This window comes from Pongo abelii, chromosome 9 (assembly GCF_028885655.2).
Source record: "Pongo abelii isolate AG06213 chromosome 9, NHGRI_mPonAbe1-v2.0_pri, whole genome shotgun sequence".
Lineage (NCBI taxonomy): Eukaryota > Metazoa > Chordata > Mammalia > Primates > Hominidae > Pongo > Pongo abelii.
Genome location: NC_071994.2, coordinates 116590417 through 116603788, shown reverse-complemented (window position 1 = coordinate 116603788; position 13372 = coordinate 116590417). Strand labels below are relative to the sequence as shown.

The following is a 13372-nucleotide window of genomic DNA, read 5'->3' as shown; positions in this document are numbered from 1 at the left end:
AAGCAACGAGAACAACCAATAATAAATAATAGATTAGAAAATCAAATGTGTGAGGCCTTTCTCAGAACTTGGGTACCGGGACTCTCCCTTACCCTGCAGAAGTAACCAGAACTCCAGAGAATGAATGCTCACTCTCAACCCCACCTGACCTGCAGTGCTCACATTTGCCATCTACATTGTACTCATAATTTTAAATCTTAGACTAGTGCCTGTAATCCCAGCACTTTGGGAGGCCAAGGCAGGAGTATCTCTTGAGGCCAGGAGTGTGAGACCAGCCTGGGCGACATAGTGAGACCCCCATCCCTACAAAACATTTTTAAAAATTAGCCAGGCATGGTGGCACATGCCTGTAGTTCCAGCTACTCAGGAGGCTGAGGTGGCAGGATCAGTTGAGGCCAGGAGTTAAGGCTGCAGTGAGCTATGATTGTGCCACCGCACTCCAGCCTGAGTGGCAAAGTGAGATTCTGTCTCTATTAAAAAAAAATTAAATCCCAGTTTACATCCTCCCTCCTCCAGGAAGTTCTCCACAAACACCCCAGCCACACACATGTGCGTATGCTCCTGAACATCAACTGTATTGGACACTGTGGAGTGCCACCCAGATCCCCCTGCAGGACCAGAGCCCTCATCCCCAACTACTGGGAGTGGCAACTGACAGTTTTTGGCAATTGCCCACTGCTGAGGAGAGATGCCTCTTTCAAGGCCACACTGCTTTCCCTGGGACAGCCACAAGCTATGACATCTATGAGAGGGGATTAAGGGCCCTACCCTGTTGCCCTCATTTAGGCAACTGGCAGGGTGCCCTGTGGGGTTGCCTGATGACTTTGTTGTGACTTCTCCCTCTGGCCTGCCCTGCTTCCTTACTTCTTTGCACATCTTGATCCTGAGAGCATTCCCCAGTACATTTCCTGCAGGCTGATTTCCTTTTCAGAGTCTACTTCTAGGGACCTGTATTAGTCTGCTCTGGCTGCTATGATAAAATTCCACAGATTGGGTGGATTAAACAACAGAAATCTGTTTCCTCACAGTTCTGGAGGCTGGGATGTCCCAGATCAAGGTGTCAGCAGGGCTGATTTTGCTTAAGGCCTCTCTCCATGGCTAGCAGATGGCCACCTTCTTGCTGCATTCCCACTTGGTTTCTCCTCTGTGCGTGCATCCCTGATGTCTCTTTTTATGTCCAAAGCTTCTCTTATAAGGACTCCAGTCAGATTGGGTTAGGGCCCACCCTAAGTGTCTCATTTTAACATAATCACCTCTTTAAAGGCCCTGTATCCTAATACAGTCACATTCTGAGGTACTGGGGGTTAGGACTTCAACATATACATTTTGTGGGTTGGGGGAAGAGCATAGTGCAGACTGTAACAGGACCCAACGTGCAGCACCTATGGCACCCTCAGGGTGCCTTACTTTTTCATCACTTGTTAATCTGGTAGCCTGTGTTAGCAGGTACCTTTCAAGTGGGAAGGGGTTTTCTTCCCAGTTGCACTAACAGAGACTTTGATTCAGTTCAGCAAATATCTGTTGAATACGTACTGCCCACAAACCAGAGTCAAGAGTTGGGAAAGAACAAGATAGTATGGTTTTTATTTGTTCATTCCAAGAACAAGAGGAGGAATGAGCAAGACAGCTTGTAACTCTTGTGAAGTCTACACCCCAGTGAAAAAAAGAGACTCCTAAACAGGTGTCTCCTGCAGCACTGGGGCGTGTTTCAGTGCTGCAGGACACTGAGGAGGATGGGTGATGCCTCAGGCAGGAAGACACAGGTGGATTCTAGGGCAGGAGGATTCTAGGCAAGACTCGCTTTGAAGGATGCATAGGGACTGGAAAAGCAGAGGGAAGGGAAGTGAACGGAAGAGTTTTCCAAATCCCTTTCTTATTAAAGTAGGGATAATAATTAGACAAGATCAGGCATGTTCCAGGTAGTATGGCCATAGACAGGGATAATAATTAAAAGCCTCTGAGGGTTGTTTTGAGGATAAATGAGACAGTATATCCAAAAAACTTAGCAAACTATCAAACCCTTTACAAGTATATGATGCTATCATCAGCAGCAGGGAGTGGGGGGAGAAGCAGAAAGTGATGGTCAGGATGGGGGCAGTGAGTGTTCCTCACATGCCTCAGGCCCCTGACACTGCTTTGCATAGTGCTTTATGCCCAGCAGGTTCAATAGATGCCGATTGAGTAGATGAATGTCAGAAGCAGCCCCAGGCGCCTGATCAATACATACATGCAGGCCTCCCGCTGTGGGCTCCAAATGGGAAGAGGGCTCAGTCGGCTTTGCAGAATACAGCATCAATATGACACACGCTTCATTACCTTAGGACTGGAAGATTTGCTGCATGGTGGTATTCCATGTTACCCCACATGGAATTAAGCACTTTGCTTTTCCCCGAGGCTCCAGAGTGATGGTGGCTGGTAGGACATGATCCATATTCTTCTACTAAAGCTGGAAGAGTGGGTGTGTCAGACAGGGATGAGAGTGTGGAGGTTGGGCAGACCCCCTTCCACCATCCCCTCTGACCCATTGCAGGAGGTGTGCCCTGTTCATTGATTGGACATGGCACCACATTCATCTCAAATGGCATCAATTGGTGGTTTTCAATTTGCAGTAGCAAAGTACCTGGAAGTCATGTGCTTTGTATGGAATGCCTTGGAATGCTGATAAGTTTAATTCTTTTGTGTAAAATAGGAAGACTTTTGTTAGCTGAAAAGCCAACTGTATTACCCGTGCATTAGCTTCAGCCACAACCAAAACTCTGGCTGTCAAGTTCATCAACTCCTGATGCCTCCCAAGTCTGCTCCTGAGCCCCTCTGATCCCTTTTCTCTGTGAATATGCCACACCAGCCTCCCAGAGCCCCAGGCAGAAATCCTAGCGTTACCCTCGACTCCTTATATCCCTGCTTGTCCCACACCCACTTTTGCCCCACACCTATCCAAGGACCAAGGACCATGAAATTGACTTCCAGTTTAGCTCCTGATTCTGAACAGGTCTCTCCATCCTCATTCCCACTATCTTCATTCAGAAGACCACAATTTCTAACCTAAATTACAGCCAAAACATCACTCCTCTCTGAGCTCTCTTCTACACCATACACCTTTCTAGAACACCAGTCCAATAGGGTCATGTCTCTGGGCCCAACCTCTCAGGAACTCTCCAGCTGACAAGACACAATCTGGCCTGTAAATGTCCCTGCAGTTTAATTATTCTCAACATTACTGCCATACCTTACATTTTTGGCCAAACAGAATTGTTTGCTGTTTGATGATTTGGGACCATGTCATATTGTCTGTCTGGAACATCCCCCCACGCCTCTCATTTAGCAGGCTAAGTCCTCCTTCTACTTCATCCCAGATGATACCCACTTCAGGAAGTCTTTCCCTTCTGTGGGATGAGACGCCCATTCTGCAGGGCTCTCACTGCTTGCATCCTGCCAAACCTCATCATCTCTTATCTGGATTCCTGCTGCAGCCTCCCAGCTGGTGTCCCGCTTCCACTCTGGGCCCCTCCTCTCTGTTCTCCACAATGCTGTCGGAATCACCTATTCGAAAGGCAAATCTGATCATGTGGTTCCTGCTGCCCTTAGGATCAAGTATAAACTCCTAGCATAACTTTTAAGGACCTCTATGATCTTGCCTATTGCAACCTCCCCAGACTCAACCCTTGCCAGGTCCCTCTGCATCAGCTATCCAGAATCTCTTTCAGGCCCTCCACCTGCTGTCTACCTCTCTACTTCTGTGCTTTGCACATACTGCTTCCAATGTCTAGACCTTCCACTGACTCCTAGTTCTTTACCTGGCTAATTCCTACACATCCTTCAGTTGTCTGTCTGTTGAACATCACTTCCTCTAGAAAGCCTTCCCTCAATACCTGAACTAGGTTATGTATCTCTCTCCCTGTTCCATTTCCTACTCGCTATCACCTGTAGATGTAATTGCTTGATTAATTGGCTGTTGTTTCTCCTAGAATGTGGGCTACAGAACCATGTATATTTTGTTCCTGCCTATATTTCTAGAACTATATAGAACAATGCTTAATAAATATTTATAGAACCAAGAATGAATGGATACCCATTTCTGTTTCGATGACTGGAAGATAGCAAGCCTGGTTAACTGAAGTGTGTGGTGCATGGGTCGTGCTTAAGAAGTGTTTGTTGAATGAATAAATAAATGATGGATCAGCTCTGTTCAAGCTCATCTTATTATGCATTTAAAAAAAATTGTGTTTGCTCATTTGTCCTACCAGCTGTAAAAACTTGCTAGCAAAAGGGTGGCAGAAGGCCCAACATTTGTAGAAAATTCTTAGCCGTAAACCTTAAAATCCCGAGTTGGAAAATTCTCATTATTAAATGCCAGGAGTTGGTCTTCTCCCTGGAGACCTCTGCAAGAGGCCCTCCCACTGACACCGTGTGTCCATTCTTCCTGGCCAGAGCCTGGCCACCCAGTGGCTCCACCGCCCCGATGGATCCACTGAATCTGTCCTGGTATGATGATGATCTGGAGAGGCAGAACTGGAGCCGGCCCTTCAATGGGTCGGACGGGAAGGCGGACAGACCCCACTACAACTACTATGCCACGCTGCTCACCCTGCTCATCGCTGTCATCGTCTTCGGCAACGTGCTGGTGTGCATGGCCGTGTCCCGCGAGAAGGCACTGCAGACCACCACCAACTACCTGATCGTCAGCCTCGCGGTGGCCGACCTCCTCGTGGCCACACTGGTCATGCCCTGGGTTGTCTACCTGGAGGTAGGTGGGCCCCCCGCTTGCTCCAGGACTTTCTCCAACAGGGCCCTGCACTGGACACTGGGAACTCTAGCTCCCCACTGGCTTTTACCAATGAGTTTCCTGGTGCTTCCTCAGGTGGTTTTTCCTTCACTCTGGGCTTACTTTTTCTCCTTATGAAACAGGTAGATGGTTTCCTTAATCATCCCAACTACCATTTGTAAAGTGCTTACTAAGTGCTGGGCCTCATGTAAGGACTTTAAATATAGCATTTTCCTATATAACCCTCACAGCAGCTCAGAGGCTGGCATTATTGCCACCATTTTGCAGTTGGTAAACCAGGTAGTAAAAGAAGTTAAGTAACTGCTGCAGCATCACGCAGCTGGCAAGTCCAAGCTGGAACTCTGGCCTCAGAGTTAGTTCCTTAGGTCATATTGGAAATAGGAGTAACCAGCAAGGATCCCCAAGGAGGGGCATGTTTATGCTCCCAGGGCCCTGAAACCTTCATTGCCATCTCCCCACTTCAGAAATGGGGCTGCTGTATGCTCCCCATATCCCCTCTCCTTCCTGCAGCTTATCCTGGGGCCCTGTCCAGGGCCTCCAGGTAGAGGCTGCCATGGACTGTGTTGTAGCCCTTTTGTTAGGAAGAATTGTATAGTCACTCATTTCTCGGCCCAGCTCTGCACCTCAAAATAGGGAGTAGGCAGCACAGTCTAGACACTGTGCCTGGTGCATTGCTGTCACAGACCCAGTGAATACTCTTGGTAACCCTGGGAGTCCAGGGTTACCAAGTCTTCTCACTTTACAAAATAGGAAACAGGCCGGGCACGGTGGCTCACGCCTGTAATCCTAGCACTTTGGGAGGCCAAGGCAGGCAGAGCACGAGGCCAGAAGTTCAAGACCAGCCTGGCCAACATGGTGAAACCCCATCTCTACTAAAAATACAAAAATTAGCCAGGTGTGGTGGCACATGCCTATAATCCCAGCTACTCGGGAGGCTGAGGCAGGAGAATTGCTTGAATCTGGGAGGTGGAGGTTGCAGTGAGCTGAGATCGCACCATTGAACTCCAGCCTGGGCGACAGAGTGAGACTCTGTCTCAAAAAAATAAAATTAAAATAAATAAAAATAGGAAATAGAGGCTTTGGAGAAGAAGTTGCCTTTCTTCACCCAGGTCACAGGGAGAAATGCTGATGGAGAAATCCCAAAGCAGATATTATTCTCCAGGAAGACACCTTCAGAGCCAGCGAGCAGATGTGGGAGCATTTAGGGATCATCGGTGGACACAAGCCGGATCCTGCCCCTTTCTCTGCCTGGCTTTCTAGGATGGCATGTCCAGGACTCAAGCAATCTCGGAGTCTGGGTGCATGGGAAGGCATGAGATCAGGCATTTAGAAAAGTGCCAGTGCTCTGCCCACTGAACCGTTACCTTCCTTCCCTGAGCAGGAGAGGAATTGACCAGTGCCTCTGAGGCCATCCCTGCCTGAGAGGGAAGGGGTTGTTGAAAGAAAATGAAAAGCTTTGTAGGTTTAAACAGGGGAGACATCTAGATGAGGATGCTCAGGTGAGGAGGTGAGACTGGTGGAAAGTGGCACACCTCCCTGGCCCCGGGCCTCCAGGGGGCTCGTGTGCTTACTGTTGTCACCACCACCCCGGGCCCAAGGGAGCTCTGATCCATCACCCCTTGGCTTCCTTTACTACAGCCAATGCAGGCTGCAACTTCCAAAATGACCTGATTGGATATTAAGGAAGAACCAAAAGGAAACACAAATACAAAACCATGTAAAAATATTCAGTTGACCCAGGCCAGGAGTCCAATTACCCCTGGATCCATGTTTATGAGGGCCCCTAGACGGTCCATGCCTTCTTAATTCTTACGCTTGATCCCCTCCTTCTTCCCTCTTCCAAAGGAGGGTCCTGGATCTCAGACCATAGGGAAAAATGGTAGAGCAAACAACCTCTCTGTGCCTCAGTTTCCTCATCTAGAAAATGCAGATCATAATAGTATCGTACAGCATAGCATTGTTGAGGATCGAATGAGTTAATGTATGAAAAGTGATTAGAATGATACATGGCGCACAGTGAGCACCGTGTAAATGTCAGCCATGGCGGTGATGATTAAGATGAAGATGACAATAGACATCCAGCACTGCTCCACATAGGGAGGACTCTCTCGTTCCTATTCACCGCCCCCTTGGGATAAAGAGGAAGGAGAGAGTACTCCCTATGTTTGCCCCAGGCAAGTAGGTACCCTCTTCCCAGAGGAACGTGTGTTCTATCCAGGGCTCTGGGCATGGCTTCTGTTAGCTTCCAGACGCCCTGTCCCTACCCAGACACTTGGGTAGGGACAAATTCATACATAGGCTATAGGGGGTTCCCAGGAATCTGTAAGTCTTTCGAACAGATCCTTTAAACATGCTTGTTCACCTTATTTTAAAGGTGAAGCTGAGTGTGTCAGGGGAGGAGGGTGCAGAAGCCATTCTCAGAGGGCAGGGCTCAGGCTTTCCCACAGCATCTCACAAACTAGAGCTGGGCACTGAGCCTTGTTTAATGGACATTATCTCAGCGATTTGTTGTCCCTAGAGAACGTCCCAGGTGACGTCTCACCCTGCCCTGATGTCCTATCAGCGCACCCTCACAACCACGCACTGTCCCCTCTCTAAAACGTGCTCTTGTCATCCAGATTTTTCCCTCCTGTTCCATTTTCAGCAATGCCATGCCAGCACCTGTGTGGCTTAGGACTAGGTGTGCGTTATTTATCTTGCTAAGTGTATGAAAAGCACGCTGGTTTTGAAGTGAGAGGACCAGGTTCAATTCCCAGCTCCATTCCTTTCCATCTAGATGCTATGGGAAGAGTTCCTGATGTCCACATGTGCCATTCCATGTCAGCCTCACAACCCTTTAAGGAGCGGCTTCCTGTGTGCATTTATTTTCTAGATGAAGAGATTGAGAAGATGAACAAATATCTCAGAGTTATTCATTCTCTCAATCAGCATTGACTGAGCACTCCGAGGTCTTACCCCAATCTTTGTGCAATGGGCTGAGGCACTGGCCTGCTGGGGATGCAGAGGTTGACAGGGCCCCTACAGTGCAGTCTGCTGTAGGTGACAGTAGAGCAGTCCCCATAGGAGGTGTGGGGCATGAGGCCTAGCATGAGGGTGTCAGGGAAGACTTTCAGGGAGAAATGATACTTTAGGAAAAATTATCCAGGAGAGGGAGGGAGACACTTGCATTCTCAACAAAGCCACCCAGCAGGGAGAGGGAGTAGCTGGCTGGAAGTATGGAGGAGAGATGGTTATGTCATTTGCCTCTGAGGCTTACTGTCTACATTCTAAGATATGAGCATCAAGTGTTTGGAACAGTGCCTGACACATGGTAAGTCCTTAGTATTATTACAGTTATTAAGACTTAGCTGAGCCAGCTCAGGGCCTGTACTGCAGGTCTCAGCTTTATGTGAGCAAGAGCATTAAGGAATGATGCCTGGATGCCTGGGGGTGTGAAGAAAAGAGCCTTGGGTTCGACTAGGGAACCTGGGGCCACTCCTTCCTCTGCTACTAAATCACCAAGTGATCTTGTTCTGTTTTCTTCTCTGACCCTCCCTAGTTTTGTCCACCCTTGAAATAATCATCTTTCCTTTTCACACTTCATGCTTACCAAGTACTTGTCACATAATTATCTCCTCTTTTGATAAGCTAGATGGTCCCTTCCAGGACAGCTTAGTAGAGAACATGGGATGTGATGTTTCAGATACCAGCTCTGCTGCACACCTGCCAGGTGAACTTGGCCACATTACACGGCCTCTCTGGGCTTCAGTTCCCTCACTTATGAATGGGATAAGCAAGCCCTTCTTGTAAAGGTTTTAAGAACAATACGTGAGATAAAGTGCAATGCCCACAGTAGATGTTTTATGGACAGTGGCCACCAGTGCATTTTCTTGAGTCTTTAACTTAGCAGCCCTAACTACTCTCCAAGGCAGCTTCCCCTGGGGCCACAGAGGAAATCTCTTTGTTATTCTGGGCTCCAGATAGGCCAGTGCAAGGAGAGATTTAAGACGTCCATGAAGGCAAGACTGTGTCTGAATTACTCACAACTGTGTCCAGGAGCCTAGGATAGAGGCTGGCACACAGTAAGTTGCTCAATAAGTGTTTGTAGGAAAGAAGGATGGCAGAAAGGAGGGAAGGAGAGGAGGAAGACAGGGAGGAAGGCCCTGATATCTCAACCTAGATCCCCAGTGGCTCCCAAGTACCGGTCCTAGGAGGGGCTTCAAAGTGGGATGTAAACCAGGTGGTGCTGGTTTTCTGCCCAGTGGTACCCTAAAGGTACACTCTGTTTATGCCAGGAAAGCCCTTTACGTGCCCTCCTGCCTCCACCCCCAAACTGGACATCCAGCTGTTAGCTCCTGCCAACCTGGTCAGCGCAGCAGCGCAGGGAGCTGGGAGAGGCCCTGGTACGGGGCCCCCATGTGAGCTCCCAGGAAGACAGTGCCGCATGAGAGGCTTGCTGTGTTCTGGGGCAAGCTGCTGTTTCTGCCACACAAGATGACAGCAGCTGCATTGCCCATCATTGAGCTTAAATGCCAGCGTTTGGTTGGATGCCTAGGAGCAGAAGAAAGGGCAGTGATCAGAATGAGCAAGGTTATAATTAGCCCTGCTGCCAAGCTACATGGTGACACGCAGTCTGCCCTACTCCGGGTTGCGGGAGGGGGCTTTCCTGCTGCTCTCTGCTCCTATTGGTAGAAGCCAAAGGTGCATCTCCCTGTCCTGACTCCATCCTCAGGGAATTGGGGCTGCTCCAAGCTTCCAGAGCGCTAGGGACAGCTGCCGTTAATGTGTGCCTGCGTAGCCTCCCATGAGTGTGTGCCTGCGTGTGAATGGGTGGTACGTGGGGGGGGGGGGTGTTCGTGTGTGTGTGTGTGTGTGTGTGTGTGTGTGTGTGTGTGCCTGTTGTGCATGTGTGTATGAGAAACATGCTCCTGCCAGGAGCTAGACTCTTCATTTCCCATCCTACCAAGGACACAGCTCATCACAGCAACCCCTCCGCCCACCCCAGTCCACTTGGGCGTTCCTCGAGTGCTAGCCCAGATCTGCCTTCTTTCGTTCTCTGGGTATAAGAAGGAGCAGAAATTTCTTCTCTGTTTCATGGAGAGTCTTCATCTTCACCATTATTCTTAACAGATCATTTTGGGGCCCCGACTCTGCCATGTACTGGGCCAACCACTGAAGGGCTTGCCTGGCTCAGCCAGAGCCTGGGCCAGAGCAGGACCAGGAACTGAGCCTACAGGCCTTGGGGAAATCACTGCAGTTTTCGGAGGCTCGGTTCCCTCATTGGTTCTCAGTTTCCTCATGGGCATTCTAAAATTTTACCTGGAATCTAATTTACAGAAGTATGGCTGAGTGATAACACAGGGAAGCCAGTGCCATTGGGAAGAGTTTAACATGATACACACTATCCCTAGAAACCAGATGCTCAGCCTGCCATGTGGGGTGCAGGGGGAAGCAGCAGGCTTGGGTCAAGAGTCAGAATCAGGGGTGAGGGAAAGCCCAGGCTACAGCCCTGTTGGGGCTCCCACAGGAAACGCAAGGCAGGGCAGATTAAGCAACCTAGGTTTGGCTAGTCTCAACATCCTGGCAGGCTTTGGGCTACAGGGGTGATCTCTAGTTGTCTCTCTGGTACCTGAGATAATGTGGGACAGGGGAAATATTGTCTTGGTGTGTGTGTGAATTAGAGAAATGGGGTGGCTGTCTTGCATTTGAGAGGCATCCTTCCAAGTCAGTCATTTTCTGTCTTCAGGAATTAACTAGCTCTGGGACGGTAAGTCTCTCTCTGGTTCTGTGAGGCTCCCAAGTGCCAGAATATCAGAATCAGAGAAAATAGAAAAATATAGTCAATATAGGTGTCTCTGTGATGAATGGATGCCAAATACACAAATACAGAATCTAAGAAAACACATGGGGTTAACAAAGGTTGCAGAGATTAAGGTTTAAAGTTGAGGCCCTCCATATAAGTTGGCTGTCTTTCTTCTAGCACAGTAATTGGCATTAAGTGGTCTTATGTATCTGGGAGAAGACAAGCGAGGGGCAAGGGTCTCAGACATCCATGGGCATCACTCCCCACACCCCAGCTGGATGCCCACAAGACTTGCAGCTGCCTCCTGAGTCTGTGGCCTCATCGGCTCCAGGAGTACCAGGCTACAGGACCTAAGCTAATCTCCCCCTCCTGCTGTCCATCCATTATGTTGCTTTGTCCCCAGGTGGTAGGTGAGTGGAAATTCAGCAGGATTCACTGTGACATCTTCGTCACTCTGGACGTCATGATGTGCACGGCGAGCATCCTGAACTTGTGTGCCATCAGCATCGACAGGTGAGCCTAGCCAGGGTGGAAGAGGTTGCTCTGGCCGCTCACCATTCTGGCTGCCCCAGCTTTTCTCAAAGCCAGGCTGTGTCTGGTGTCTGTGATGCTGTGCAGCTGACTGTGTGCATGTGGGTCCATGTGTTTGTGTGTATGGGTGTGCATGTGTGTATGTTTGGCTAGGAGAGCACACACTCCCTAAAGAGAAGCCATCTATGGACATTGATGCTGCCAAGCATACTCAGACAGTGACTGGTACAAAAGGGGAAAGATTGTGATTCTGATGGAAGCCCTAGCTCTATCACATCTTACTCATGTGACCTTGGGCAGATGATGCATGTTTTCAGAACTCTCAGTTTCATTTTCTAGAAACCTACATTGATGACACCTGTGGCCTGGAGCTGCAGTATCTGGTTATGCATTTTATGTCCTTGGCACATGGCCAAGGGTCCCATGCACACCTTGCTAAGCTGCATCCTTGGAGCCTTCCACTAATTTGCACAGATATGACCCTACCTCCCTCCCACCATTCTTGGAAGATGAAATAAGTTAATGAATGAGAAGTGCTGGGTAAAAAAATGTGATGAAGGATTGTAAACAATTGCCATTGTTATTTCCTACTAAGTAAGGCTTAAATCTTGCTCTGAGGGGCCTGGCTAACAATTTATCAACAAACATTTCCACCTTCCATGGGCTCAGCACAAGTGCAATGGGTACAGTTTCAAAAGTGCAAAGATCCAGGCCATGGTTCTTCGAAAAGCCTGAAATCCAAGTGGGGCCAGTTAGAATAATAGATATGAGCCAAGAGTAAACAATAGCTCACCAGTGATTAAGCGTTTGGACTTTGCCAACTGTCCTCGCCGTCTGAGTTTGGGGACAGGAGGGAGGGTTGGGTTAGCATCTCAGGCAAGCTTCATAGAGGTGTGTCAACTGTTTAGCCCCAAGGAGTGAGGCTGTCTCTAGTGTGTGCATATTGTGGAGTGAGGGGTCCCTGGGCCTGCACCCCAGATTCAGGGTCCCCCGCCCTTGCAGGTACACAGCTGTGGCCATGCCCATGCTGTACAATACGCGCTACAGCTCCAAGCGTCGGGTCACCGTCATGATCTCCATCGTCTGGGTCCTGTCCTTCACCATCTCCTGCCCACTCCTCTTCGGACTCAATAACACAGGTACATTCTGCTTTTGTTTGCCTGAGGCTCAGCTGGCCCTGGGCCCCTGCTCCCTCGAAGGGCCCTGAGGGAGCAGAGTCCCTGGCACAGATATGGGTGGAGGCCCAATGGAGGCCTATTGCTACCCTGGACTGAGTCCAGGCTACATGTCCTGGGCCAAGCCCAACTCAAGAGTTGTTCTAGGTTGGCAGAGAGGAAACAGTGGCCCAGGATACAACGGAGTTGGATGAGGAGTGGGGATAATGGTTCAGGGGGATGTCTGGGAATTTTCAACTTTGGTTATTAAGTTGAAGAGGCAAGACATGCTTCACAAACTGCATGTGTGTATATGTGCACATGCACATGGGATGGCGGAGGCTACTGGGCTTCCATCCGCCCCTGACAATGGTATTTTTGTAATGAAGCTGCAGCCCTCAGGGCCTGCTAAACCCAGGTCAGGCCTGAGCCACGTGGAGCAGGAAAGCTAGAAATGAATAGGAGGTGAGCTGACCACATGCCCATTTCTGTGGGAGGCAGAGTTAGGAGTGTCTCAGACAGAGGGAACACAAAGCCCCCACCAGCGTGGAACTTCCTCTCATTAGGGAGGCAAGAGCGATGGCAGGTGTGCCCCTCTGGAGATCATAACAACAAAAGATACAGTGAAGCCTTGAAAATGTGTGGTTCAGTATCTATTATAAGCATCACAGGAATTCTAAGTGGGAATAGCACTAAACATACTTGGATTAATGCACAAAGCCCTGAGATAGAGGACAGGCATCTGGTAGACCTGGAAGGGCACACAAACATATGAAACACATAGGAACACAAGTGAGTTCAACAAACAGAGCCAAGTTATCTTGCTGCAAATGTTAAAAGGTGGCCAACCTCTCCCAATACACAGGTCAGACTAAAAAGATGGTTTACTCTTTTAAAAGTTTTCTTGTGTCATTCTTTCCGGATACACCGGCTTCACTTTTTATGCCCAGACATGGCAAAACTAATGACCAAGTAATGAGGGAATAGTAATGGAAAGACTTGGGAGCAGTCCATCATCACAGCTTAACTTTTTGCTCACAACCGTGTTTTTAATACTCTGGTTTCTGCTGTGCGTTTATATATATCTAAGATGACCAGGCAGACTTAAACATCTAGTTGCGT

The 13372-nt window shown here is 48.9% G+C and overlaps 1 protein-coding gene across 1 annotated transcript in view; it reads left to right on the top strand.

The window, feature by feature from the left end:
* The window catches only part of DRD2 (dopamine receptor D2), a 68406-nt gene that overhangs the window by 46263 nt on the left and 8771 nt on the right, over positions 1–13372 (top strand). The window contains exons 2-4 of the mRNA XM_024255360.2: positions 4429–4744; positions 10969–11078; positions 12099–12235. Of these exons, the coding sequence (XP_024111128.1) occupies positions 4460–4744; positions 10969–11078; positions 12099–12235 (532 nt within the window). The 5' untranslated portion in view covers positions 4429–4459. The remainder of the gene's footprint in view (positions 1–4428; positions 4745–10968; positions 11079–12098; positions 12236–13372) is intronic.